At 40.7% G+C, this 16,464-nt stretch overlaps 1 protein-coding gene across 1 annotated transcript in view; it reads left to right on the forward strand.

The window, feature by feature from the left end:
• sgce (sarcoglycan, epsilon) overlaps window positions 1–16,464 on the forward strand; it is a 67,544-nt gene that overhangs the window by 35,161 nt on the left and 15,919 nt on the right. Inside the window, exons 7-9 of the mRNA XM_060942749.1 lie at window positions 11,974–12,188; window positions 13,245–13,271; window positions 13,824–14,012. Of these exons, the coding sequence (XP_060798732.1) occupies window positions 11,974–12,188; window positions 13,245–13,271; window positions 13,824–14,012 (431 nt within the window). The remainder of the gene's footprint in view (window positions 1–11,973; window positions 12,189–13,244; window positions 13,272–13,823; window positions 14,013–16,464) is intronic.

The following is a 16,464-nucleotide window of genomic DNA, read 5'->3' on the forward strand; positions in this document are numbered from 1 at the left end:
TGGGTTCTACGGTAGGTATGGCCATGAGTACGTACATTCCCCAGAAGAACCGCCTCCTTCCATTCTGCCGTCAATGGATTGTGTTAAATAATGCTGCTGAGAAATCACTGAACTTGATTTTATTCAGTCTATGGACGTGACGTGAACCTAGTGATTACTGATAGGCTGTCTCAGTGTCACCTGCGAAAAACCAATCACGTTTTAGAAAAGAAAAAAACTCCACTTTCAAAGTCGCTTCATAGTAACGAGTAACGAGGACCTTGACAGAAATGTAGAGGAGTGAAAAGTACGATATTTGTCTTTCAAATGTAGTGAAGTTAAAGTCATAAGTTTCCAAAAAAAAAAAATACTCAAGTAAAAGTATAGATACTCAAAAAGTGTACTTAAGTATAGCACTCAAGTAAATGTACTTCGTTACTGTCCACCTCTGGTAAGCAGGTGGTAGGGAATTTTTCTAGAAATATTAAATGTAATGAGGGAGAAATGAGTCAGCTGAGAAAATATCCTTAATTATTATACACACAGGGCACTTTTTCGATGGAATAAAAACGTATTCTATTCTCTTTTAGCAGATTTCATTCATTTGGTTTGATAGCATGCAATATTGTTAGCATATCGCTTATCCTACGTGTATTACATCACTCTACCCAATGGAGAATGAGCATTAAATATGGTTTACAATATTGCATGGTTGTCAAGACAACATGACGTCACACGTCGGAGATGTAAAACGTCCGTGCTAGCGAGCGACTGTGACAATTTGTCAACAAACATGGCTGCCAGGTTTGCGTTGTTAAATACGAAAGATTTTGAGAGAATCTTGAAAGAGAAAGACGCGTTGAACACCTGAAAGGAATGTGTATGTATAATACTAATAATATTGGCTGGGTTTTTTCACGGTATTTCAGAAATATTCCATTCAGCCAGCATGATATTGAACTCGTCTCTGACTGGTTCAATATCATGCTAGCTGAATGGAATATATCTGATATACTACTGAACGCCAGCCAATATTGTTTAAATGTTCCTGAGCTGCTGCAAGTCCTCCTGGTAGTCCTGTAGTAATTCACAGTCGGCTCTTTATCAGTGGTGTCATGACAGAAATTGGTGGGAAATGATGTGTATATACCAGCTCAGATACTTAAAAGATCACACTTTAACTTTAGGCATTAAAGAAGCTAGACGATAGAATGACATATGAGAGCCTGTAACGGGACGGTCTCCCCATGCAGGGTGCAGAGCAAGTCAAAGGCCTAAGGATAAACGAAGGGAAATAGAAATTAATTATATACATATACACACACGCTAAGGGAATTCGAGAGATGGCTGGAGAAGCCAGACAAAATACCAAATTGTACCCAAGAAGATTACCAGCCAGCAATTGAGCACCAGCATGCAACAAGGTGACTCAAGACTGAGGAGAGCTCTCCTAAAATAGACTCCAGCACACGTGAAGCTGATTGGTAGCAGGAGCGAGTCTCTAGGCTGTCAAAGTCTCTGGTTATTCTCTGCCTCCCTCTAGTGTTGGCACAAGGCTGAGCCAGCTGTCACTGGACAAGAGCAGCCAGTCAGGGAGAGAACAAGAGGGAGACTCGTATATAATACTTTAAAGGACATGGGACATGGATTTTTTTCTGGGTATAATTATGTATAAAGGACATAAGAAATGCCATCTAAATCACTGCAGGGCGTCAAAAATGTGAAAATCATCACATTATTCAACTTTTTTATACATCAGCGTAAAACAAGGATTCGTTAATTAGCTAGGTGGTCACGTGACCCGTGACATCACAAAAACTTTCCAAGGAGCCAGCGCTTGGGAATCTAATGTAAACAGGTTACCGAAATGGACACCATCGACAGTGACATTCCCGATGTTTCACAGAGATGTGAAGTTAGACCCTATCAATTCGAACCGATAGCTGGAAATTCACATGAACATGGATCTTGTCTTTACTCTGATGGGTCAGATGATTCTGAGAGTGAGAGTTCATTCAATCCCCATTAGGGATGTCCCGATCCGATCACGTGATCGGAAATCGGGCCCGATCACGTGGTTTCAGACTCGATCGGAATCGGGCATTACCTCCCGATCAGGGATCGGATATAGATCTATATAATATATTCTCATTTTTAACACATCAATAGCTATGCGTTGGCACAGAGTGAGACCAGACCTCTTGTCTCAACACAGCAACATCAACACGTGCGGCATGACATCACTTTGTAGCAGAGACGCTATTGGTTATTGGCTGCCCGTTGCCGGCAAAGTTGAACACGGAAGCAGTTCGAAGCGGAAAGCAAAGCATGTCTGCGGTGTGGCAGTATTTCAAAGTTGATGACAACATTGCCATAGCAAACTGTGAAATATGTAAAGCTGGAATTTCAAGGGGTGGACAGGAAAGGGCCGCATTTAATACAACAAACCTGATACGGCACCTGAAAAACAAACACCCGACACAATACAGCGAGTTTTTAGTGCTGTTGCAAACGTGTTGGATGACAAAAACAGGCTCAAACCTGAAAGGGTAGAAATGCTTGTTTTCATCAAGAAAAACGTTCATTTCCTTAATTGAAATTACTGTATACCACTGTGAGATGCGTTCTTAAAAGCAAATTACTGGCACTGTGGCAGTTTTTTTTTTAAATTTGTTTACATTCCTGCCAGGTATTTTAAGGTTATGTTTTTAATTTATGTTATTTATTGTTCAAACTACCTCACGTAAGTGCTCTGTTTGCTAACGGAGTTGTTGGATGTTAAAATAAGGTGTTAAATAAAAAAAATGAGGAACATCCTGGATCCGTTTCTTTCCTCGTCTTTATTATTTTTTATGGATTATAAGAAGTATCGGATCGGGACTCGGTATCGGCAGATACTCAAAATCAAATGATCGGTATCGGATCGGAGGGCAAAAAAACCTGATCGGGACATCCCTAATCCCCATGAAACTGAAAGCGGTCGGCTCGATAACACTTCCTGGTAAGTTAAAAACAATTCTGCTCAAAGGCTAATGATCTGTTGAAAGAAGTATTATTTTTGTATCATACATTGAAAGTTCATCATAGATCTAGCTAAAGTCCGTTGCAAGCTAGTTTTTTTTTTTGCTGATATTTTTTGAGATTGATTGAGATACAATGCTTCCAGAGTTCGAGATGAAAACATTCAAAATGGCGAAACGAGTCAGAATTATGATAATCAATAATTGATACACCCAAAATTATAATACTAATCCTTACCTCGGCTTTCAGTCGCTTAGCGAATGCACCTCGGCATTTTTCCGCATGAGGCCCATGGTAAAACCACACTTCCAGGAGGGGCTGCCGTCTGCCTCCCAAGCCGGCCGAGAGCACTCCTCGTCGGGCACGGCCAGGCGGGCGAATGCCCTGGTCCGTCCACCCTGTCTAAAAAATAATGGTACAACTCCGAGTGAAGGTATCAATGCGCTGTCGAAGCGCGCAGAAGGTGTTAGTACGCCTGTCATTATAGTGCGGACTTTCCATAGCATAGAAAATCACTACTTTTCAATTTGTGTAACTGAACTTGTTTCATATCACTGGTCATATAAACCTATGTAAACAGGAAAAACGCGGAAGAGTTTGGTCGCATCTAACTACAGCCCCAAAAAATACCATTGGCCATGCTGAGCCTAGCTACATTGCTAACAGGAGTGACAGCGTGTCTGACTGCGTCTGACTGACTAGGAGGTCGTGCAAAGCTCGGAGAGGTACGGAGCAGCTCGTCTCAATTCAGATAAGAGCATATTTCATTATGGAAGTACGGTGGACTGTTCCTTTAAAGACTATAAAAACAATTTTCTTGTCATTCACTTCTCCATTCATCTACCCGCTTGTGCTGTGCCCGAAAGTTTTTGTGACGTATGATCACGTGACAGCGGCTCTTCCGGTTGTAAAATATGCATATCGAAGCTCGAGCAGAAATGCCATATAATCATCACGAATATAACGATTTTGCTGAATTTAATAGATGATTTTGTATTTGTTGATGCAATTAATTCATATTTTTAATGGAAAGAAACTGATATAGCGTGCATTTATGTTTCATGTCCTTTAATAAGGGGAAAATTATTTGAGTTTAACTTTTCTCTTGCTGAACAGGAAAGTCGTGCATTTTGTTTTCTGTAATTTGCTGGGAAACTAGTGAATAATTAAGTTATTCCACGAAATTGAGTCGTATATGAGCTGATATCACCGAGTCGGCAATAAGCCATGTGCAGTGGTGCTTGAAAGTTTGTGAACGATTTAGAATTTTCTATATTTCTGCATGAATATGACCTAAAACATCATCAGATTTTCACGCAAGTCCTAAAAGTAGATAAAGAGAACCCAGTTAAACAAATGAGACAAAAATATTATACTTGGTCATTTATTTATTGAGGAAAATGATCCAATATTACATATCTGTGAGTGGCAAAAATATGTGAACCTTTGCTTTCAGTATCTGGTGTGACCCCCTTGTGCAGCAATAACTACAACTAAATGTTTCCGGTAACTGTTGATCAGTCCTGCACACCAGCTTGGAGGAATTTTAGCCCATTCCTCCGTACAGAACAGCTTCAACTCTGGGATGTTGGTGGGTTTCCTCACATGAACTGCTCGCTTCAGGTCCTTCCACAACATTTCGATTTGATTAAGGTTAGGACTTTGACTTGGCCATTCCAAAACATTAACTTTATTCTTCTTTAACCATTCTTTGGTAGAACAACTTGTGTGCTTAGGGTCGTTGTCTTGCTGCATGACCCACCTTCTCTTGAGATTCAATTCATGGACAGATGTCCTGACATTTTCCTTTAGAATTCGCTGGTATAATTCAGAATTCATTGTTCCATCAATGATGGCAAGCCGTCCTGGCCCAGATGCAGCAAAACAGGCCCAAACCATGATGCTACCACCAGCATGTTTCACAGTTGGATAAGGTCCTTATGCTGGAATGCAGGGTTTTCCTTTCTCCAAACATAACGCTTCTCATTTAAACCAAAAAGTTCTATTTTGGTCTCATCCGTCCACAAAACATTTTTCCAATAGCCTTCTACAGTAGCTTGTCCATGTGATCTTTAGCAAACTGCAGATGAGCAGCAATGTTCTTTTTGGAGAGCTGTGGCTTTCTCCTTGCAACCCTGCCATGTACACCATTGTTGTCCAGTGTTCTCCTGATGGTGGACTCATGAACATTAGCCAATGTGAGAGAGGCCTTCAGTTGCTTAGAAGTTACCCTGGGGTCCTTTGTGACCTTGCCGACTATTACACGCCTTGCTCTTGGAGTGATCTTTGTTGGTCGACCACTCCTGGGGAGGGTAACAATGGTCTTGAATTTCCTCCGTTTGTACACAATCTGTCTGACTGTGGATTGGTGGAGTCCAAACTCTTTAGAGATGGTTCTGTAACCTTTTCCAGCCTGATGAGCATCAACAACGCTTTTTCTGAGGTCCTCAGAAATCTCCTTTTTTCTTTCCATGATACACTTCCACAAACATGTGTTGTGAAGATCAGACTTTGATAGATCCCTGTTCTTTAAATAAAACAGGGTGCCCACTCACACCTGATTGTCATCCCATTGATTGAAAACACCTGACTCTAATTTCACCTTCAAATTAACTGCTAATCCTAGAGGTTCACATACTTTTGCCACTCACAGATATGTAATATTGGATCATTTTCCTCAATAAATAAATGACCAAGTATAATATTTTTGTCTCATGTGTTTAACTGGGTTCTCTTTATCTACTTTTAGGACTTGTGTGAAAATCTGATGATGTTTTAGGTCATATTTATGCAGAAATATAGAAAATTCTAAAGGGTTCACAAACTTTCAAGCACCACTGTATGACGAAATTGAGTGGAATAACTGTGTTATTCTATCCACAGTCACTGGATTTTGCAAAACAGACCATTTTTATTTTTATTTTTTGCAAATTCGATAAATAAAAACTTTATACAAAACATTCAACTAAATCATTTCCGCTTAGAATGTGAACAAACTGGCGAAATGACAGGAGCAATTTGTAAAAAAATGCGATAATAATAATTCTAGAAAAATTAAAAAAAGATGTGTTCTTACCATCAAGTACTTTCATTTCATATTTTGTTGCTTTTTTTTTGTATTTTATGGGGTTTTGTTTTCAAGTAGAGCTTTTATTTTGTCCTCGGTTGGTTCAGCAACATGTGCCGCCATTTTGTTTTTCTCTCTTCACGGTATATGAGCTGATATCCTAGTAGTAGAGTAGCCAATCAGAGTGTGTGATTGCTCATATCCAGTGAATGTGGAATCAATAATAAATATTCAGTATTCTAGATAGCTATAATAGCAGACTATCTTTCTACCACTGGCTTCAGGAAAAATCCCCTACATTCAGTACATGGTTTGGCCCTGAGCAGTGTGCTGTTAGACTACAGCTGAGCAACCTTTTGTCCCTTCAACCAGACCAGCAACAGTAGCAGTTGCAACATCAGTGACTTGTTATTTGGTCGTGCACAGTTGTTTTACCTCTCCCATTAAGTACAAGTGGATAGTAACAGACACTCACAGTAACAGACAAAGTCAAAGGAACATCAGTAAGCATTTATTAATTATTAATATTTAATAGGTGCATAATAGTATAATAGTGAACCAAGGCATTTAAAAATGATGCTAAATTGTTAATTATTTTATTTTGTGTGAAAAGAAAGCAGTGATTTCTAAATTTATTTTGACTTGTATTTCATTGCAGACAGTATGAACCCAAGATATTTCATGTTTTGTCTGGTCAACTTCATTTCATTTGTTAATATACAGCCATTCCTGCGTTTCAGGCCTGCAACACATTCCAAAAAAAAGTTGGGACGGGGGCAATTTAGAACTACTGATTGGGTAAACTATTAAATAATGATGTGATTTGAAAAAAGTGATGTCAGCAGGTGACTGTAATCATTATTTGGTACAAAGGCTAGTCTTTGAGGAGCAAAGATGGGCTGAGGATCTCCAGTTTGTTAAGAAATGCATGAGAAGAAAATTATTGAAATGTTTTAAAACAACATTCAGGGCGGCACGGTGGTGTAGTGGTTAGCGCTGTCGCCTCACAGCAAGAAGGTCCGGGTTCGAGCCCCGGGGCCGGCGAGGGCCTTTCTGTGTGGAGTTTGCATGTTCTCCCCTTGTCCGCGTGGGTTTCCTCCGGGTGCTCTGGTTTCCTCCACAGTCCAAAGACATGCAGGTTAGGTTAACTGGTGACTCTAAATTGAGCGTAGGTGTGAATGTGAGTGTGAATGGTTGTCTGTGTCTATGTGTCAGCCCTGTGATGACCTGGCGACTTGTCCAGGGTGTACCCCGCCTTTCGCCCGTAGTCAGCTGGGATAGGCTCCAGCTTGCCTGCGACCCTGTAGAAGGATAAAGCGGCTAGAGATAATGAGATGAGATGAGACAACATTCTTCAAGGAAAGATATGAAGCGATTTGGATATTTCACCCTCTATGGTGCATAATATCATTAGATGGTTCAAAGAATTTTGGTGCGTAAAATTCAAGGGCACAAGCCTAAGCTGAACAACTGTGATCTCCGATCCTTCAGACGGCACTGCATCAAAAACCGTCATTCATCTATAGCTGATATAACCACATGGGCTCAGGATTACTTAAGAAACCTTTGTCAAACACTACAGTATGGAGTTACATCCACAAATGCCAGTTAAAACTTCACTGTGCAAAAAGGAAGCCTTATGTTAACTGTGTCCAGAAGCACTGTGGACTTCTTTGGGCTCCGAGGCACCTGGGTTGGACCATCACACAGTGGAAACATGTATTGTGGTCAGATGAATCAGTATTCTTGGTCTTTTTTTGGCAGAAATGGACGCCGTGTGCTCTGGACCAAAGACAAAACAGACAATCCAGATTGTTACCAGCAACAAGTCCAAAAGTCATGGTATGGGGTTGTTTCAATGCCCATGGCAAAGATAACTTTCACTTCTGTGATGGCAGCATTAATGCAGAAAAGTACATTGAGATTTTGGAGCAACATATGCTGCCTTCAAGGTGACATCTTTTCCAGAGACGCCCATGCATATTTCAATAAGGCCATACAAATCCACATTACAAAGGCATAACTGCTGAAGAAGAGGGTGCAGGTGCTGGACTGACCTGTCCCAATAAAGAATGTGTGGTGAATTTTGAAACAAAAAATATGAAAACAATGACCCCGTACTTCATCACTTGGTGTCTTCAGTCCCTAAACATCTTTTAAAGGAGAACTGAAGTCATTTTTAAACTTGCTTTATTTCTTAATTAACGTGTGATTCACTTATGTTTTCAGTTTTAGTAACCTTATATTGTGACTCGTATTGGCAACTAATTGCAATTAAATATTATACTTATCGGCCTGGTTTTTAGCCGTGTTGAATTTAGTTCGTTTGGTCCACGGCAGGTGTCACTTATCCACGCAATCTTCGCAAGACTTGTGCGAGACTTCGAAATGTGAAGTGTCAGCCAGGTGTCAGTGCCACCATTTTGAAAACTTTTCCAGATGAAATATTGCACAAAAATGAGTTTAAAGGTCATAGACAATGGTCGGAGGTGAAACGTAGAATATCAACTTTATTGTCTAGAAGAACAACCCAGAAAGTGAATTCAATCTTCCTAGTGTCTAATTTGCACCCTAAAATTAAATATCACGGTTAAAATATACAGTTTTGCCCAATTTCCGAAGGTTTGCTTACATCTCACTTATGCGCACTTTCACCGCCAGGGGACCGTCGTCGTGACGTCATTTAAGCCAAACAGACTGGGAGCAGTTCTGTGTTTACTTGCGAACCGAGCACACGTGTACGGACTTTGGTCGTGAGAGGTTGTGTAAAATGTCTGAAAGCGATTGCGATTTTGAAGTAGGAACTCTCCAAATTGAATATCGAGAGGTGAAACCATATATGTATGAACCTATGGCCGTTGTGAAGCAATCGGTGAATGTGGCTCACTGGTTTGACCGTGCGGCCTCGGAATCGGACAGCGACTCGGCCGACTCTGATCGCGGTGACCCCGGACCTCAACAAGACTCGCGCCCAAACTGTTTATCCTGGTAGTTATGATAAATTTCTACTTTCGTTGTAATACTAAATAAGAGCCCTTTTGAAGAATAATTAAACCGCCCTCCCTAGTGGATATTGGGAACGATTACTTGACAGTGCGCCGGTAGGCCACATTAGCCTGCCATCCATGGCATTATACTATTTATAGCCTACTCTGAGCGAGGAAATATCCCTTTGTCTCATTTCCACAATGATTGTACAGGATCCCTCAGGATTCTTGACTTGTCAATTGCAAGCAAAAGTAAAAATGTTTACCTCCAATCTTCTCCTTTTTGCTTGAGCATTGCTGGTCCTTTTCTTCTTTGACTGCTTGATTTTGCTTCACGTGCACAATCCACTCTCTCCGCCTCTTCTACTCTTTCGGAAAAAGCCAACCCTCTGGCTTCACACGTACAATCCACTCGCTCTGCCTCGTCTCCTCTTTCAGAAAAAGCCAACCCACCCGTTCTGCCTCTTCTCCTTTTTTCGGAAAAAGCCAACCCACTCGCTCCGCCTCTTCTCATTTTTTGGAAAAAGCCAACCCTCTCGCTCTGCCTCTTCTCCTCTTTTGGAAAAAGCCAACCCGCTGGCTTCACACACACAATCCACTCGCTCCGCCTCGTCTCCTCTTTCGAAAAAAAGCCAATCTACTCTCTCCGCCTCATGTCCTCTTCTGGAAAAAGCTAATCCACTCTCTCTGCTTCGTCTCCTCTTTTGGAAAAAGGCAACCCTCTCACTCCGCCTCTTCTCCTTTTTTGGAAAAAGCCAACCCGCTCGCTCCACCTCATCTTCTCTTTCGGAAAAAGCCAATCCACTCTCTCCGCCTTGTCTCCTCTTCTGGAAAAAGCCAATCCACTCTCTCCGCTTCGTCTCCTCTTTCGAAAAAAGCCAACCCACTCGCTCCGCCTCTTCTCCTTTTTCGGAAAAAGCCAATCCTCTCGCTCCGCCTCTTCTCCTCTTCCGGAAAAAGCCAATCCACTCTCTCTGCCTCTTCTCCTCTCTTGGAAAAAGGTAAAAACTTCTTCCTGAACCGGTCCCGTTGTTACAGTTCACTGCACAACAATAAGGCCTGGTTTTTCTTTGGAAATTCCTGAACGCACGTCTGCACTCAAGCCGAATGGCAATGTAAGTAAACGGAAGTGGACCCAACTCAAGCGGTTTGTTTGCCTTGAATGACATCACACGCCGAGTGGTCACGAAAATCGCCAAACAGAAATTCGCCACGATCCGCACTAACTTATTTTAATTATTACTCATTAACAATACTTCTTGGGACCAGAAGAAAATGACAGAGGGTTTTTTAAAGTATAAAGTTTCAAATGTGCATAAATTGAAAACCGTTGCCTATGACCTTTAAATGATGATTACTGCCTACTTTTTTCAAACTTTCCTGATTGCTATCAAAACAAATAAAACTTCAAGTTTGGTTACATCAGCATTCGAAGGAGGGCGCGCGCATCTTTTGACAGCGTTGGCAGATGTTGGTCACTTTGATATCCGCTGTACGTTTTACTTCCGTCCTACGAAGTCTCGCGCAGGTCTCAGCGAATCTCATTAATGGCCATTGCTTTGACATATGAACTGATACATTACAGAGCATATTTCAAACACTCATCACTTGCTATAGCAGTGACGAAATAGCTATCAAAAATGCATTCCGATATTTAATAAAATGAGATAAATAGAATTTTGACAGTAAACAATTTACCTTCAATTCTCCTTTAAGTGTTGTGAGAAGGAATGGCAACATTACAAAGTGGTAAATTCTTTACCGTCCCAACTTTTTTTTTTTTAAATGTGTTGCAAGAATCAAAACTACGGTAAAATGTGTTTATTCTGAAAACACAATAAAATTTGTGAGGCAAAACATCAAATAATGTGCTGTTGTGTTGTTCTGAATGCAGTACAGGTCAAAGATCATTTACGAATCATTGTTTTGAGTTTTTATTTCAACGTTTTATTTAACATACCATCCCACCTTTTTTTGATTTGGGGTTGTATAATCAAGTCCACTTAAAGGAACAGTCCATCGTACTTCCATAATGAAATATGCTCTTCTCTGAATTGAGACGAGCTGCTCTGTACCTGTCCGAGCTTTGCGCGACCTCCCAGTCAGTCAGACGCAGTCAGACGCGCTGTCACTCCTGTTAGCAATGTAGCTAGGCTCAGTATGGCCAATGGTATTTTTTGGGGCTGTAGTTAGATGCGACCAAACTCTTCCGCGTTTTTCCTGTTTACTTACATAGGTTTATATGACCAATGACATGAAACAAGTTCAGTTACACAAATTGAAACGTAGCGATTTTCTATGCTATGGAAAGTCCGCACTATAATGACAGGCGTACTAACACCTTCTGCGCGCTTCGGCAGCGCATTGATATCTGAGCTCCGTATCAATGTGCTGCCGAAGCGCGCAGAAGGTGTTAGTACGCCTGTCATTATAGTGCGGACTTTCCATAGCATAGAAAATCGCTACGTTTCAATTTGTGTAACTGAACTTGTTTCATGTCATTGGTCATATAAACCTATGTAAACAGGAAAAACGCGGAAGAGTTTGGTCGCATCTACAGTAACTACAGCCCCAAAAAATACCATTGGCCATACTGAGCCTAGCTACATTGCTAACAGGAGTGACAGCGCGTCTGACTGCGTCTGACTGACTGGGAGGTCGTGCAAAGCTCGGAGAGGTACGGAGCAGCTCGTCTCAATTCAGATAAGAGCATATTTCATTATGGAAGTACGGTGGACTGTTCCTTTAACATCGTATTTGTTGGCGAGTATTAATTTTGATCGGAAAAGCTTACCGAAAAGTTTGATTTCGTTCTTAAGTCTCAACACTGCAGTATGCAGTAATAGTACAACTTAAGATTTTCCCACCTGTTTGCCAACTTTCTATAACGCTGTCTTCTGCTCTTCCTGTGTGCCTCAGGTGGATATTACGAAAATCATCCCTGTGCACAACAGCCGTCCGGAACTGGGCACTGGAGTGCTGCCAGACATCGGTGAATACAACCCGCCTGATGAGTCACTGAAAAGTAAAGACTATTTCTCTGACTTCCTGATCACACTGGCTGTGCCTTCTGCTGTTGCTCTGGTCCTCTTCGTCATCCTGGGCTATTCAATGTGCTGTCGCCGAGAAGGAGTGTAAGTGCACTGTGCTAACCTCTCAGTATGGACACACACTCACACACACATTCAGGTTAATATTATCATGGACAGTGACATGGTTTACAACAGTCCCTCTACAGTGGTTTACATAATCATAATTATTATACAGCGGACACTTTTTCGATGGAATAAAAACATGTGTTCTATTCCCTTCGAGCAGGTTTCATTCATTTGGTTTGAGAACATGCAATATTGTTAGTATATCGCTTATCCTACGTGTATTATGTCACTCTACCCAATGGAGAATGAGCGTTGAATATGGTTTACGATATTGCATGGTTGTCAAGACAACATGACGTGGCACGCCGGAGACGTAAAACTTCCGCGCTAGCTAGCAAGCGTGACAGTTTGTAAACAAACATGGCCGCCAGGTTTGCTTTGTTAAATACCGAAGATTTTAAGAGAATTTTGAAAGAGAAAGACGCGTTGAACACCTGAAAGGAATGTGTATGTATAATAATAATAATGGCTTTTTTTCATGGTATATCAGATATATTCCATTCAGCTAGCATGATATTGAACGAGTCTTCGACTCGTTCAATATCATGCTAGCTGAATGGAATATATCTGATATACCACGAAAAAAAAAAGCCAGCCAGTATAATTTAATTACACTAGGTGTGCTGCATTTACAGGGCAGTTATAAAAGTTAACTAGGGAAAGAAGGTATTTCAATTCAGTCTACAACTTAATTTGGCCTATTAGGACAATATAGCAGCTTTCTCATCATTCTCCACCATTCTCAGCAGTCATTCTCATCCAACATCCAGTTTTATGGTCTGTTCGTTTTGGTTATTTATACAAGCACAAAAGTTCCATCTACCATATCATTATCTCGATGGACACGCCATCTGTCAGTCCATGTCACGTTGGCCAGTCAGTGTTCCGAGTGCCTTCCAACATCTACTAATCACCAGAGGTACTGCGGCCTGAAGAGACCCTCACCCGACCCGACTTCCCATTCGCTTTTGTGTGGTTGTCTTTAAACTATTAATATTAGTATTTAATTCAGACATTTTGTTTTGTTTCTAGGCGAAAAAGAAACATGCAAACGCCAGAGTAAGTGTTTCTTCTCCTGTGTCTTTCTTTTATCTTATTTTGTTCTCTCTCTCTCTCTCTCTCTCTCTCTCGCTACCTCTGTTGTCCTCCTTCAGCCAGGTGATCCCTTTGTTTTATTTTTGTTTATCTTCCCATGTTTTATGCTCATGTGTCCTCCCTCATGACATTACCATTCATCATTCATGAAGAACCCATGGTTTCATCTGGCTGCTTAGAGTCAGGGTCAAATCTAGTGGCCCGCTAATAAATACAAATCACAATATGAGCTGGGATTGAAAGAGATGAAGTGAGAAATAAAGTCTGTGACTTGGGACAAAGTGGGAGGTGATGAATATAAAGCTTTGGCCGGATTACGTGACCAGGGATGACACAACATACTCATTCTTCAGAATGTACAGAGTGTGCTTTGTAGGTCGTATGGTGTAACATAACACAGTTCAGCATTTCCTTTTTCCTTCTGTTTATAATGAAGAGTATACAGTAGATGTTGTATATATTGTATATATGCATGTCCAAATTGCTTAGATGCGTTTTGCTCCTTAATCATCCCAGCATCCAGTTGGTGCACCACAGCTCCATTCAGAAGTCGACAAAGGAACTACGTAGCATGTCGAAGAACAGGGAGATCTCCTGGCCTCTCTCCACGCTGCCTGTGTTCAACCCTGTGAGTGGAGAAGTGGTGCCACCGATCCACCCCGAAAACTACGAGACAACCAGCATGCCACTCATGCAGACCCAGACGTGAGTGTCACACAATGATTTCTCTCTCCCCTTATCAAAAAGAAGTATACTTCAAGTTCATTTTATTAAGTATACTTAAGTAAAGTATACTGATATCAATGTACTTACAGTGTTGCTTGAAAGTTGGTGAATGCTTTAGAATTTTCTATATTTCTGCATAAAACATCATCAGATTTTCACACAAGTCCTAAAAGTCGATAAAGAGAACCCAGTTAACAAATGAGACAAAAATATTATACTTGGTTGGTCATTTATTTATTGAGGAAAATGATCCAATATTACATATCTGTGAGTGGCAAAAGTATGTGAACCTCTAGGATTAGCAGTTAATTTGAAGGTGACATTAGAGTCAGGTGTTTTCAATCAATGGGATGACAATCAGGTGTGAGTGGGCACCCTGTTTTATTTAAAGAACAGGGATCTATCAAAGTCTGATCTTCACAACACATGTTTGTGGAAGTGTATCATGGCAAGGACAAAGGAGATTTCTGAGGACCTCAGAAAAAGCGTTGTTGATGCTCATCAGGCTGGAAAAGGTTACAAAACCATCTCTAAAGAGTTTGGACTCCACCAATCCACAGTCAGACAGACTGTGTACAAATGGAGGAAATTCAAGACCATTGTTACCCTCCCCAGGAGTGGTCGACCAACAAAGATCACTGCAAGAGCAAGGCGTGTAATAGTCGGCGAGGTCACAAAGGACCCCAGGGTAACTTCTAAGCAACTGAAGGCCTCTCTCACATTGGCTAATGTTAATGTTCATGAGTCCACCATCAGGAGAACACTGAACAACAATGGTGTACATGGCAGGGTTGCAAGGAGAAAGCCACTGCTCTCCAAAAAGAACATTGCTGCTCATCTGCAGTTTGCTAAAGATCACGTGGGCAAGCCAGAAGGCTATTGGAAAAATGTTTTGTGGACGGATGAGACCAAAATAGAACTTTTTGGTTTAAATGAGAAGCGTTATGTTTGGAGAAAGGAAAACCCTGCATTCCAGCATAAGAACCTTATCCCATCTCTGAAGCATGGTGGTGGTAGTATCATGGTTTGGGCCTGTTTTGCTGCATCTGGGCCAGGACGGCTTGCCATCGCTGATGGAACAATGAATTCTGAATTATACCAGCGAATTCTAAAGGAAAATGTCAGGACATCTGTCCATGAACTGAATCTCAAGAGAAGGTGGGTCATGCAGCAAGACAACGACCCTAAGCACACAAGTCATTCTACCAAAGAATGGTTAAAGAAGAATAAAGTTAATGTTTTGGAATGGCCAAGTCAAAGTCCTGACCTTAATCCAATCGAAATGTTGTGGAAGGACCTGAAGCGAGCAGTTCATGTGAGGAAACCCACCAACATCCCAGAGTTGAAGCTGTTCTGTACGGAGGAATGGGCTAAAATTCCTCCAAGCCGGTGTGCAGGACTGATCAACAGTTACCGGAAACGTTTAGTTGCAGTTATTGCTGCACAAGGGGGTCACACCAGATACTGAAAGCAAAGGTTCACATACTTTTGCCACTCACAGATATGTAATATTGGATCATTTTCCTCAATAAATAAATGACCAAGTATAATATTTTTGTCTCATTTGTTTAACTGAGTTCTCTTTATCTACTTTTAGGACTTGTGTGAAAATCTGATGATGTTTTAGGTCATATTTATGCAGAAATATAGAAAATTCTAAAGGGTTCACAAACTTTCAAGCACCACTGTACTAATAGTTTACTAGTTCTATACTTGTAATCCACTTTTTAGTTTACAAAAGCATACTTCATAATATACTGGAAATATACTATTGGTTTACTCGTTACACGCTGCTGGTCCACTTTTTAGTTTATAAAAGTATACTTTATAGCATATTGGAAATATACTATTCGTTATTGGTTATATACATCTAGTCCACTTTTTAGTATTGACGTATACTGCAATTACCCTTTTAGGTATACTATTAGTTTTCTAGCCCTAACCCTTACCTCATGCACACTACCAATAGACAAATTGTTTTATATCTTAAGGTACACTGAAGTTATAAAGGTAAGAATTCACAAAATAACAACAGATATTCAGGATTAAGAACATATTCATTTTCTTTAAAAATTAAAATTTAAAGCAACATTGTATTAAATGCCAAAGTATAAAAACATGGCAATGACAGCTGAAATTGACATCCAAGCTCTAAAGAAAAATAAATAAATAAAAAAATTTAATTATCCCACTCAGGAGAAATAAAAAAAAAAAAAACTGATATGGAACCACAGACATACCTAAGAGTCAACAGTGCTGTCTAACCCAGCAAAGAGCAGTGACAGAACTAGTGCAAAGGCGGAAGAAATATTGCAAATGTCTGAGCTATGAAATGTGTGAACTCCAAGTTCTTTGCCATTGCACGTGCAGGTTTAATAGATGGGATTTAAAACATGCTGCCGTATATCACAAAGAAGCCAGTATGTGTGAA

This window comes from Neoarius graeffei, chromosome 16 (genome assembly GCF_027579695.1).
Source record: "Neoarius graeffei isolate fNeoGra1 chromosome 16, fNeoGra1.pri, whole genome shotgun sequence".
Taxonomy (NCBI): domain Eukaryota; kingdom Metazoa; phylum Chordata; class Actinopteri; order Siluriformes; family Ariidae; genus Neoarius; species Neoarius graeffei.